Raw genomic sequence first — 14,392 nt, forward strand, 5'->3', positions numbered from 1 at the left:
AGTTCTTTTAAATGTTTTATATTTAGAATATGTTATTATTATTATATATATATATATATATATATATTTATTTATTTATTTATTTGTTATAACTTTATTTGTTTTTTTGCTTACTTCTCACTATGTATATAATAAATTATTGCAAGCAGTTAACTCAGAAATATATTTAATTTCAATGTGATTAGTATTAAACATTTTTAACTATTATTGCTATTAATACGTCTTTGTGATATTTTTATTTTGTGAATTTTATTAGTCAAAAATTTATATAGAATGCTGAGCAGAAACTGTAAGGGATACCTTTAGCGGATTTGCTACCAATTTCTCTTTCAAAACAACTATTTAAATATTATTTAACATTTTTTACAAAACATAATGTAACTGGAATACTTCTATTGTCTCGTAATTATTATTTTGCTGCTTAATATAACATGAAATAGTAAATGATCACACGAGTCAATAATATGTCAATAACAATAAGTTCTATTCTACAAGCTTTATGCGTGCATTATTTCAATATACATAATAGAACAATAGATTTATACATATTTCAGAATTTGCAACATTTCCAGTAATCTGTCTTAATCCATCCAAGGCAATGGTGCTTGTTGAAATATTATATTTATGTGTACTATTTATTAACAGAACCATTATTTCAAAATAAAAAAGACAATTTGACATTCACTGGCACAACATATTAAATATTTAACAGCAGCAAAATTGTAGCTACTATGTTGATCTGCAAAATACAAATATAAAACTTGCATGTATTATAGTAATAAAATTAAATATCGAAATAAAAAAAAAACATTTAGAGAACATTTAAAAATTATTATTAAACGTCGAGTTTTTTATTTTGCATGTTATTTTTTGCAAAATAATATTTAACAAAACAGTACATACTTTTTAAAAAAAAGTTGCCTTAAATTTAATTTTTACACAATATATTTTATAAAATATTAATCTTTCTTTCAAAACAAATCTTACTTAAATCACAGACGATTGGTCCAATTAATTTCGCAAGTAACAAATAATGTCAAACAAATACGGGCCTATATCGCTCACAACAGTGCTGAATAATAGTTTTTACAATCTGAATAATTTTTCGCTAATGCGAACTGCACACCGCATGTTCGTCGGACTTGAAATATATTTATTGCATGATGCCGAAATAAGTGATGCCGTAATATTATTAAATTTAATAGTTTTGAACAATTCAATATAGTTTCGATACTCAGAAGCATCTGTAGAATTTCTTCTTTCCAAAAAACTGTAAAGAATTTTATTGCGAAAAAATAGTACCTTAGTTAGGATTCGGCGCACAGTTCACATAAGTCGGAGATTGTAAAAATTATTATTTGGCACTAAGATTGGCTGTGATGTAAATCTTCTTATATTTATGTTTATTGGTCCGAATTTCAAACTTATTGTTAACAAATAATGTATACTCACCCTATGTTCCGCCATCGCTGACTATCATGACTTCCGAGTTTTTTCTTTCTCTCAAAGTGCTTTGAGGCACAACATTCACGAAAACGTTGTTAATCGCGATTGCGCGCGTATTAATTATCAGAGTACGATAATCATGTTGCATTTTACATGGCATTCCCAATGTTACTCAAACGCGACGCGTAATCCTCTGAAATACGTGAAATATTATTAACAAACGATATCCACGGCTTTCTGTTATTTGAATCATTCGATTCAACGATTTGCTCTCAATTCAGAAATGGTAATAGAGAATTTGTATGCAAACTGGCGAAAAATTCGAAGCGCGTTTGCTTCGATTTCTATTTTAACCGACTGAATTTCGAGAAACATGTCTGCTTTGATAAATCGATATCGTTAGCCGTAATGCTCCATGAGCTGCTAATCGTGAGAGTTAATCAATCGCAATGTCGAGTTCGCTAATCGTTAATTTATACGTGGGGAACGATCGCGATGTCGAGGGATAATGCGCAACATGCGGAGCGGTTCTGGCTGCCAACTATGATCCGGACTGTCTTGTTGGCAAGCTAAACCGGACGCCATATGTACGGTTTTCAAATATGTCTAATAAAATAAAATTTATATTATGAAAGAAGACTTATAAACACAATTTGGACATTTAATGACGTTCATAAAAAAATATATATATTTAATATGATGAAATCGATCTTTAATTTGGTTTTTTTAAGTTGAAATGAAAATGTTTTTGAGGAAAATAAAAGTTTTATTTAAATTCAAGAAATGATGTTGTTAGCCTTTTTTTAAAATAAATTATTTATTCAAACTATTTGTTTAATTTAAACAAATAATTTTTTTTTATATTAAAGACAGTATTGACAGCAATATAAGAAATAATTTAGTTGTACTGGTTTTAAAAATATATTTCTTTCATTTAAAAATTTCTTTAACCGTATAATAATGTCCAAATTTTTTTGATTTAAACGAATATTTTTTTAAATCGAAGAAATTCTTTTGAGTGTTTCCTCATTTCAAATGTCCTCATTTCAATACTAACGGTGCGACAAGCGTTATTTAACAAACCGTCAATCTTGTGGCGTTAAATGCTGTTTAATTTTGTATTTAATAATAAGATGTATTTTATATTTAAAAAAAACAGTAATTTATTGTGATTCATAATTTTATTCAAACTCTATGTTTAAAACTGTTTGGAAAACAATATTACAAATAATTTTCCATTAAACTTCCCCAGCACACATCAATTTATAGATATCTAAAAGATATTTCATGAAAGATATTTTCAAGATATTTCTAGAAGATGTCTAGAAATTTTTTAAAAGATGTCTAAAAAGATTTTGTTTAAGATGTTTTGTAGAACTTCTAAAGATATCTAAAAAGACATATTAAAGATATTTTAAGATATTTATCATATAAAATGTCTTTTAGAATTCTACAAGATGTCTTTAAAATAATCTCTAAATATTGGAAAGATATTTCTAAATATTGCAATATTTAAGATATAGATCTTAGGTTCCTAAAAAATATGTTTGAAATTTTTTGACATCAAGATATTTCAAAACGTAAGAAAATGTCTTTTAAAATCTAAAAGAAATCTTTTTTTGTCCATCTGAATAGTATTTATTCTAGTTTTATGATTATTAATTCTCTCTCCGGTTTTGTCCGATTAGGTTTTAGATTGTTACCAAAGAGAAAGTTTCCGTGCAGTAATTTGCACTTTTGGATTTGGCAACTTTAATTATAAGCGGCTCACGTCGCTACCTATTTACTTGAAGCTATGGAAGGGTGAAAGATAACACAGTGACCTTACACATTGTTTTACAACGCGCTGTGACGCACAGTCGTAACAAGTATTCTTGTATTTTGATATACTCTCCAAGGCCGTCTGTCAGCTTATACTAACATGAAATATTTAACGTATTGTAAAATAAATACACACCGAAATATCGTTCACTTTGCTTTTCGAATGGTGGAACGGCAAAATTGTATAGGTATATAGAATGTCACGCTGTACCTCGCGTGGCAGAAAAACAACAACCGAGTGTCGCGGGTATTCACTGACTCGTCACTGTGAAATATTTAATTATTAAAATATGGTATAAAAGTACGTTGAATACTTTGTTCTTTATACGTAAAATTAACATCATTGAACTGATTGATAATTCGTATTTTACGCTTCTTGTGGACTCGTTAGCATCGAAGCTAGCGTCGAAAACAAAATCAATTTTGTTTGTGAATAGAAAGATTAAAGTAAATTACTTAAATCCTAATTCAACGATTACGCTACGAGTAATTCTCTATTTAACTGACGTTGCTTTTTTAATTTTTTATGATAAATATGCATACACTATACTATTAACTCAGCAAACTATTAAGAAACTTTAACACAAACTTTTACACAAAGTTAATTATCTAGTTTAATGAAAATATAAATGAGTTACGAATTGCTCTATTTAATCAGAAATTAATCTATCAGAAATCAATTTGTCGATATTAGTTGCTGCAGTACATGTTATTTATAAGAAAATCGAGAAATAATACGAGCTGTGAACAAAACATATATTAATATTATATAAGTTATGGAAATCGGAGAGTAAATGGTAGCTCAGTATACATATATAAGTGTAATTAGTAATATGCGAATTCTATATGATATTATTAATCAATTTTGATCGTTAATACTGATTTAATACTGGCTATATTAATATTGTTCTACTAAGTTTTTCAATTTTAATTAATCTTCAGAATATGATGTTCGGATTATGCAGCTGTATACCTTATATAAAATATGAATAAATCTGATCGGATACTTGATAGATACAGGCATTTTGAATAAGTATATCAAATAATTCTTTTTTTAATTTGGTGACTTACACAAAAAGAATAATTTTAGTTCAGTATCTAAAAAGAGCTAGATATGGATCAGAAAATAATTCTGAGTCATCAAAATAATTATGTAGAACGCCTAAGCATGATAATTTTACTGCAAACAGTTTTGACATTTTGGTAACCAAGTTAAACATTCGATACAAATTTTTAAATGGTTCAACATAATTATTTTTAAATCTGTACTCCAGCAAAACTGTTCTTTCCGTATATTAATTGTCACAACTCTTGAAAAATTTTACATATTTTTAAAAATTGAAATTTTGTTATAAGTTTTGATAAAATAATAAATTCTTCAAAATAATATCAAGTTATTTAAATCATAAAAAATAAAAAAAATTGATTGATATTGTGATGTTCTACACAGAAAGAACAATTTTGCTGAAATGCAGATCTGAAAATAATTACTTTAAACCATTTAAAAATTTGTATCGGATGTTTAACTTGGTTACCAAAATGTCAAAACTATTGGTAGTAACATTATCATGCTTGAGCATTCTACATAATTATTTTGATGGCTCAACATAAAATTATTTTCAGATCTGCTTTTAATTATAATAAATTTTTAGATGCTGCAATATAATTGTTCTTTTCGTGTATCAATTTTTACATATGTATAAAAAATAAAAATACAAAAATAAAATCTGTTTTGTTTTAATAAATATCTTTACTTGAAAGAATGATTATAAAATAAACGAAATTGCGAGAAATAATTGTAAGGAATACATTGAAATAAATATAAACATGTGTATTGTCTATCTAACTGCTATATCTAATTTGGTTAATACTTCGCGATGTCTTATTTTTACAATTCTGCGTTCAATATTTCAGCGATGATGACCGCCTTAAAAGCCCATTTCTGCCGATCCTTCCATTACTTTCCCGTCTTTGCAACGTTTCTCAATCATCGCTGATTTTGTGTCGGCAATCGGTGACGTGGCACACTCGAAATACAATTCTCTTATAAACGAGGGCAGATATTCAGACCGGATACGAAGACTTGCGGCGTGCATTTTAATGAACTCGCTGTCCAATCTTGTTTTCCAGTGGCGTAAGTTCCTTCGGGAGAACAAAGAGAAAACGAAGGAGCGAGGAAGAGAGAGACTGACAGACAGACAGAGAGGAAGAAAGGGGCTGCAGGCAGCGGTGGTGGCGACGACGGAGGGCGCAGGAGGAGACGGCGGGGTGAACCGGAACCGGAAATGGCTGCGAGGTGGCTGCTACTGCTGCTGGCGCTCCTCGCCGCCCACGCCGCGGCTCTTCCTGATTTCATTAGGATAGGTGAGTATCGTTCCCAGTTTCCCCCCGGTGTGAAAGCCGCGACCCTTTCGGCCGCTTTCAATGGCGTCAGTAAAATTATTATCAATGTCCCGATCGATAATATCCACGAGTGAAGAAACGGTAGGATGACTTGGTTTTTCGAGATAATATTCGTGCAGATGCAGCTTCGCGAATATTATAAGCAGATCAAATCTTCTTCCCCGGTTAATTTCACATGCATTTAATATGGATGAATATCATAAGCGCTTAATTTTATTGAGATAATGTATTATGATAATTACAGAGCGCGCCAATTCGTTTTAACGTAAAATCTCTCTAGTTCTGTATTGTTTGCTTATAACGTTATTCTTTACCTTCATTCTTTATCTCTTTTACACATGAATTTTTCTGATCGTAACAAGTGTTTAATTACATTTTCGGAGCTTTAGTTAAAAAATTATTTGCCGACTAATTACATCATATTATGCTTTCAATCAACAATATTTGATTTGACTACTGCGTGGACAATCGTCAAATATCGTTAAACTATATAGCGGCTTCGTGAAAATGTTTTGCCGGCCAGGCAAATAATTGAAATTAATGGCAGCGATAAAAGGCTACGCTACTAACGGTGCTCTATTTAATTGGCATTGATGGTAGTGCAAGTGGAACACAGGCAACGTGACGCGGATAACATGCATTTTACCGTGTGCGACGACAATTACCAAAGTTCTGGCTGCTACGCGTCAGAGAGAAAATCACTCCGATACCAACCACGCGTGTGCTGCTGCGCATGTAGCGGATATATAAACAAGAGGTATTTCACAGTTAAATGTCGCTAACCATCTGCCTGCGGGTATATTGAAAGTAGCTGGCTCTGTGAACGACAGACGCGGCGCATATAGCACATTCCGTTTACAAGTCACGAAAATCTACAAAATATCGTGGTCGAAACTAACGTACAAATTTACAAGAGGCAAATAATACTTTTTATTAAAAAATTTTTTGTTGGAAAGTTTTTCGCATAAAGGCAATGATAATTAAATACTTTCTGAGCCAAGAGGAAATATTGAGTATTTTCATGTTTTGCAAGAGGTTTATATAAAAAAGTTTTATATAAATTGCTACTTATATTTTGTGTAGCTGAAATCACATGATACACAATTTCTTGAATGATTAGCTTGCACGCAGCTATGTTTGCATTGATGCATTCTAGATACGTTCGTGGATGCGGCACGTTGGCATGCATTTCTCTGTTTATTATGGTGCATCGTACGAAGCTTGCAGCGATGCATGTTTGTGTCATGTAATTAAAGTAAAAATATATTGTAATAAAGCAGTTTTTGTCGTTTCTGAATTTTATTAATTAAAAATAATTGCTGTTGTTTGTTCATCGTTGATATTTTACTGCGCACGTCACGTATATAAGTAATCCACAGTCGCTGCAAGCTTCACATTATTCACTATAATAAACAGAAATCATGCATGCCGACGTGCCATGTTCCAATGCATAAACGTACCTAGCATACATCAGAGTAAGCATAGTAGCGTGCAAACTAATCATTCAAGAAATTGTGCCCCGTGCGATTCCAGCTTAACAGCCAAAAAAATAAAAGCATTGACTTTTAATAAATGCTAAAATGTTATTAAAAATTAATATTACAAAAGAATAATATTATAAAGATATAAAATAATAAAATGCGAGATATGAATATTAATTATAATAAAATACAAGATATAAATATTAAGATAATTCTTGACGTTACTGTGTCGTATTTTATTTTATAACGCAGAATATTATATATCCTGAACACTCTTGTTCTTGTAACAGCATTAAAAATTTATTTTTTAATTTTGTTGCCAAAGCTTCTGGTTGCTTTTACGTTTGGTGAAAACCGAATATATTTAAATTTGCGTACAAAAAATTACGAGAGTGTAAAACTTTTATCGATATTTCCTAATAGAAAATAAAATTTCATTTATTTAATGCAGATTCCCCGTTATATTGTTCGACATATACACTATTCTTACCTATAAACAAAATTAATAACGTTATTATTAATATTTAATAGTGACGTATTTTGTTTTATGACGCAGAATACTATACATTCTGAACACTCGTTCTTGTAACAGCATTAAAAATATATTTTTTAATTTTATTGCCAAAGCTTCTGGTTGCTTTTACGTTTGGTGAAAAGTAAATATATTTAAATTTGCGTGCAGAAAATTACGAGAGTGTAAAACTCATCAATATTTTCTAATAGAAAATAAAATTTCATTTATTTAATGGAGATTCCCCGTTACATCATTCGACGTATACATTATCCTTATCTATAAACAAAATTAATAACGTTATTGTTATCAAGATTTAATAATGACGTAACAATATAATGTACGACATTTCTATGTGTGAGAATAATCAGTCGGGCATATCTAAAAAATAAATGATTCGTAACAGTAGCGCTTGCACATGAATTATTTATGGTCTTATCTTTCGAAAATATGAACAACAACAACAACAATTTGTATATTTTACGCACATGCGAAATTGGCACGTCACTGTTTAATATTATGATTGTCGTTTCCTGACGATGCGCGGATATACGTGCAGATGTACGTGATGCACCGGATGCCCGACTACACTCTGAACTTTTATCGAAACGTAAATTCACGATGCCACTCGATTTCCGAACGCTTTCTTTTCCGAGGTAGGAAGAGAGAGACAGAACGAGAGAGAGAAGAACAAAAGCGGATCGATATACACGTCCGAGCTCAGAGAGATACGTGCTGTACTTTCTACGAGTTTTGATGCATTCGTTCGTACTACATCCGTACGCTTGTTCCGCGGAATATCACCAATGCCGCGTATGGCCAATAGCTTTCTGTATTGGAAAGCTCTGGAAAAGGAAGAAATTTACCGAAACGGTATAAAGAGAGACGAGGGACAGGAGGAGATAGAGGAGGAGAAAGAGAGAAAACTAGAAATTCTTTTAGCTTACATTACGCCGATTGAATTTTAAGCGTTTCGCATTTCTTAGTTTTCTAATTTTTCCAGCATCTTCTTCGGTGTCAGTTCAATATCCGTTGTAACTTTCTTGCCACTTCTTCCGCAGTACTTCTATCTGCTTGTTCCATCGCTATTGCTAGTCAAACAATTACGTATTCCCCCTTTTTAACAAAAAATATGTTTGCAAATTCAACGGCTGACATAAGGAAGGAAATAAAAATTTGCTTTTGTACATACAAATATGCAATAGTACTATTTACAAATCCTTTTTAATTTGCTTTCATGCAATAAATGCTTATATAATAATATGTAAATTGCGCACAAAATAGTTATGCTGAAAAATGTAACCAGAATTATAATTTATACTCACAAAGCTGTCTCTTGCGCGCCAGAATTACAAACAATCTTTTGTTTTAGAATACCGCATTATTCGCGCGTTGTGAATTCAACGTTATTATAAACGTTGTTTCCGGAGCCGTCAAATCGAAGCGAAAATTAAAAGCTGTGCGCGCCATGGTCATGTATAGCTTTCGTTATTTATTTGTGTCAGCCGGCGGTGGCGAGTTTGTTTATTCGCACGCGTAATTAAATAGCGTAGCTCGATATATAGAATGCTAAGAACGAGCTTCAATGTAGGACCAATTTAACATTTTTATTGTATTGTAGTGATTGTAACGGAAACAACGACGGGTTGTTGGTGTCTTCAATCACTCTGAACGAAATAATTAGCAAATTAATGAATATTTCAACGCGATTGATTGGACGCGGCTGACCTGAAAAAAAAGGTGATGTCTAATTTTCATACCTTTTTACCGATATTTGCAACGATTCCACGACCGACAGAAAGTCTACGTATAGCATTTAGCGGTATTCGCAGCACGAATTCGATAAAGTGCTCGATAAGCCATTATACCTTGAAATGTTATTGCGCACTTTTAACCACATCTGCTAGCCGCCACTTTTTCTTCTCTCCACGACGAAAGTGTTATATGTGTACTAATTTCGTTTCTACGTATGAATCTGGCAAAAAATCACGACGAAATTAATCTTCCCGCTGCTAGTACTATGTATTCATCTTTCTTCATTTTGCGTTACTTTCTCAAGCTTTTCACATTTTCGTTCTCGCCCACATTATTAGGCTCATTACTGTCACAATGAGCGTGGCGAATCAGGCAACCTACCTTACGAGGTACGCCAAAGAGAATCGATAGCAGGTCGCTAACGAGAGACGTAAATCTATCCCGCAAATTCTATAAATCGCAGAGTCAAGCCGGCGGCGCAGCTGCTCGCACAGTTACTTTATGACGTACACGAGATTAAAATCAATTTATGGCGCCAATTTCTCCTAACCGAATGAATTGGAAGGCGCGGAATTTCCGCGGACCACACGAAGAAACGGCCGGGAATACTTACGCAATATGAAATGACGAAAACGGTAACGAAATAGAACGTGTAGTTATTCTCTTGCATCGCTTTCCTTGATTGAATAAAAACGAATCCGTGTTTACATGTAGAACTTTTGATTGGAATACTATCATTTTAAGTACAAAAATATTTTACGAATTTCACAATTCAATTTCGTTGCATAGCAATCTAACTATAATTTAGCGATCTCTCATTTCTTTTTTAATAGTTTACTTTATTAAATAATTTTTTTTTTATTTATGTGATATTCTGACACTAGATAAAATTTTTCAAAAGTAATATTGTTTAGTTCTTTAATAAAAATCAATAACTTAAGGAATTTTGACCGAGAAAAAATAACACAGGATATAATAAAAGGCATTATAAGATTCTTTAATCATATTCTCAAGACATGATTTTTTGAAGGTAAAATCTAAGGTCTTTAATCATTTTCAATAATTTGTTAAATTTTCTGTGTATATTTCATTACAACTTTATATAGTTGCAATAAATAAATAGTGATTTAAATGGATGGAAAGCTTAACTTAGTATTATTATATTTCTTTCTAAAACTTCTTTAATCTAAATATTATATTGAAATCAATATAATATACTTTTAATGTACATAGCGAGTTGAAAAATATATTTGTTAGTTGCAAATAAGTTGACTTTTTATTGAAGTAATCATATCTTTATATTGCAAGAAAATATTATCGTACACGAATCGATATTTTTAATGTAAGAAAATTTGTTATTGTCTCAAAATAAAATTACTTTTCGTGAGAAATATTTTCTGTATTTTAAAAATATTAGTATTTTCTGAAGATAACGTTTTCTTAATTTCATTAATTTTTTATTCTTCTTTATTTAACACATTTTTTATTTTAAAAGATGATTCTAGAAAATGTTTACTAATAATTAGAAAATTGTTTCTATGAATCTATTAAATACCTGCTAAGGACTACTAGAGACACTTACTTAAAGCAAAAAAATTTGAAACAATTGAATTTTTGTAGGACCTATCGTAAAAAAAATATTCGTATTTAATATACAATTCTTCTAGAATTTTAATACAATAACTGCATCTCTCGTAAAATATATTATATTCAAACTTACATCGAAACATTTTTATCGAAGATATATTTCGAATATACTGATAGACGTAATATAAAATACATTGAACAGTGAAGTTACATGAAACACAGTCTAGTCGGGATCATCTCGCGAACGTGTAAATAGTCGATAAATCTTTATCGTGCCCTGTTGGACGGAGAACCGGATAGTAGGGTAAAGATATCCTGTGATGGTGGTTGGAAAATAAGGAGTGCACGCGTGGATCTCGTCAAAGTAGCACCTTTTAATATGGATGCGTGATTTCCCAGGAGGGCTGTTTCATCCGTCGGACGACAAGCAGGAAGTGGCCTTTCGCTACGCTGCGGAGAAGATCAACGCCAACCGGGACATCCTGCCCAAGTCTCGCCTCAGCGCCCAGGTCGAGGTGATACAGCCACAGGATAGTTTCCATGCTTCGAAACGAGGTGAGTTTCATAATTGAATCGGAAATACTCGTCAGATCTCACAAGATTCCGCCATCCTTCGTTCTTTTCAAAAATATCCTCGCAGAGATCGACTACTTTCATCTTCACTCAATTTTCAGTGTAAAGTTGTTTCTAAAGCTACACTCTGTTTTATTTAACGTAAAAAATTGAAATTCGTGCTATCAATTATTTGTCTATAATTTTCATTTCTTTATTATATCACGTACTTAATTAAAATATTCTAAAAGTATTTTTGAAGTTTAAAGTTAAAAAAAAAATTACGTTTAGCATATAAAGTACAAATTTTCACGACAAATTTTCTAACTTTTTCAAAATTTAAATACTAATACTAATTAACAAATCCAGTAATTCCAAAAAGTCTATCAATATTATTTTATTATGAGAAGATCTTTTATTCTAATTAAAAAATGAAAAGTATTAAAAGAGTTTTTCTTTTTTAATAGTGTATAGAACGATAAAACTAAAGAAAAATAGAAAAAAACTTGAAAAATTGAGTTATTTTAGTTGGAGGTAAGTATCGATAAAATTCGAGTAGTTAAGGCCAGCTTACTCTACGCTAGGAGAAGGGGCTACTATTTTGACGGGAAACTTTGCGTTAATGTATATGTGGCACACCGAATCGCGGGTAACTGCTTCGAAAGTTCGTGTGACTTGCTTGATGCGCGAAATAAACTCCATTTACGCGATTAAGGATTCGAGACGTTGTTGTCGCGTGAAGCGTCACTTTCGCCAAAGCTGCTAGCTGATTCCTCGATGTGACGATCCCATTCTCCAATAACAGTAGAGCTCTCTAACATCCCTATCTCAGGTGAAACGAAGCCTCGCCAACGGTGAATCTTGTTATTTGCAGTTTCAGCACGTCTAGTGCATCGCGTTCGTAAATCGCAATTACTTTTAACGTTTTAAAAATTTTACTCGAATACGTACTTTACAATGCAACGGCGATCGCTCGTGCTAATCGGTCGTCTTTTAACAATTACATTTAAAAGCTGTACTTGAACACTTTTATAACTTTTTTCCTGAAGTTTTACGTAATTAAACGTAAGTGGGAGAAAGTATACCTCCCCCTTGAATTATTTTTTATTATGTTTCCCTATTTGTGATATACTGACTCGTATGCAAATTAATGTTGGAAATTGTAATTTGATAATTTGTCAGATACTTGTTACACCAATATTTAACTTTACAACAACAATAAATTAATTTATTATAAATCCTTTTGCAACATACAGCATGAGATACGATTAGGCAACCAATCGCCGAAATCATACTTGTAAACCTTCTAAATCATGTCATCTTTAAAAATATCGATTTTATAAATTACGTTAATTAAAAATATTAAATATCACTAATTAATATTTGGAAAACGAGGGTTAAATGTTTAATAATTAGTAAATAACAATAATAAAAAAATAAAAGCATTGAAATAAAATTGACTTTTTATTTTTATGACATAGAGGAGAAGAGGGGCTTCTGTCGATAATATGGCTACCCCTATTATTTCTGTTATTAGATAGAGGTATTTTAACAATTGCTTATGGAGTTATTCGTTTAGTAGCCCGTCGTTTTTTTTAATGATGCTAATATGCCAATACATAATGACTGACAATTGTTATAAGGCATTTTTACTTTTGAGCACTTTTAAACTTTTTCAAGTTTAGAACACTTTTAATCTTTAATTACATACTCATTATTCTTAAACTTGAGTGTAAACTTATCACACGAAGGTATATATACTCGAGTATTTTTTTGTTATTTAATTTTTTATTTGGTCGTATACATTTCAAGTTATATAAAGTTAAAATATTAACATGGAATTTTGTTATGGTTTTTTAAGCGAAATTTTTATATCGAAATATTTCTTCGATAAATTGATTGTCCTAAAGATCGTTGTTTAAAAACATTAGAGAGATTATTTTATGCTTGTTGTTTAATGTTAAACAGGGATAAAATAATATTTTTAATGAAATTTCTTATTACAGATTGTGAGACTCTGTATATAAAAAAAATTAGCAGTTATACGGTTTTTTTAAGTGTTAGCATAAAATAAGAAGTAATCTGTTAAAGTTTTGTGTGTATTCCTAATTTTTCATTTACTTTATATTTTTCTCATTAAATTTTGCTTATATTATGTAAAAATGTAAAATATTGATTAAGTACAATTTAAGAAATCGATACGCATTCAGCAATTCTCCCCTACATAAAAATTGTATTACATTAAGCTAAATTAGTATTTAAATTAATAATCTTTATTTTTATATAACAAATGAGAAAATTATTCTATTTATAATTATAAGATAAATATTAATTTTCTTTTCGTACTAATAATAAGATGTATAAATATTATATGACAAAATATTTCACAATTATCTCATTATAATTTAATAATAAAAAATAATATGCAAAATATTATGATTTACAAATCTTTTAGATTCTATATATTGAGACATTATATAAAAATACTATCAGTAAGATGTTGCTGATTTTCTTCCAAAATAATAAAATGTTAAGATACAAACACACACAGTAATAATAAATTAATAAGAAGTATCTTAGCATATCTAAATATTTAAATATATTTTTCTTAACATTACGTTTCTATTATTCTATTATTTTGAGTTATTTTTCTTCCCTTAACTTTCTATCTCTCATATCTTGTTCGAAGTACGTAGCGATATATACGAGAAGTCTCTTAAGTAGGCTATGAATTTCCTTTTTCTGTTGAGAAAGTCATGAGGGTCCAATATGAAAATAACTCTGCATATATGATATGTATAATACATGCCTGCGGTTCGCTTAACTATATATGCAG

The 14,392-nt window shown here is 30.7% G+C and overlaps 1 protein-coding gene across 7 annotated transcripts in view; it reads left to right on the forward strand.

The window, feature by feature from the left end:
- Positions 1–14,392, forward strand: part of LOC105194346 (glutamate receptor ionotropic, kainate 2) — a 305,511-nt gene that overhangs the window by 134,158 nt on the left and 156,961 nt on the right. For all 7 annotated transcript variants that reach the window (XM_039447762.1, XM_039447759.1, XM_039447754.1 and 4 more), the window contains 2 exons: positions 5,398–5,631; positions 11,404–11,559. In XM_039447762.1, the coding sequence (XP_039303696.1) occupies positions 5,553–5,631; positions 11,404–11,559 (235 nt within the window). In that variant the 5' untranslated portion in view covers positions 5,398–5,552. The remainder of the gene's footprint in view (positions 1–5,397; positions 5,632–11,403; positions 11,560–14,392) is intronic.

The sequence above is a fragment of the Solenopsis invicta genome, chromosome 1 (genome assembly GCF_016802725.1).
Source record: "Solenopsis invicta isolate M01_SB chromosome 1, UNIL_Sinv_3.0, whole genome shotgun sequence".
Taxonomy (NCBI): Eukaryota; Metazoa; Arthropoda; class Insecta; order Hymenoptera; family Formicidae; genus Solenopsis; species Solenopsis invicta.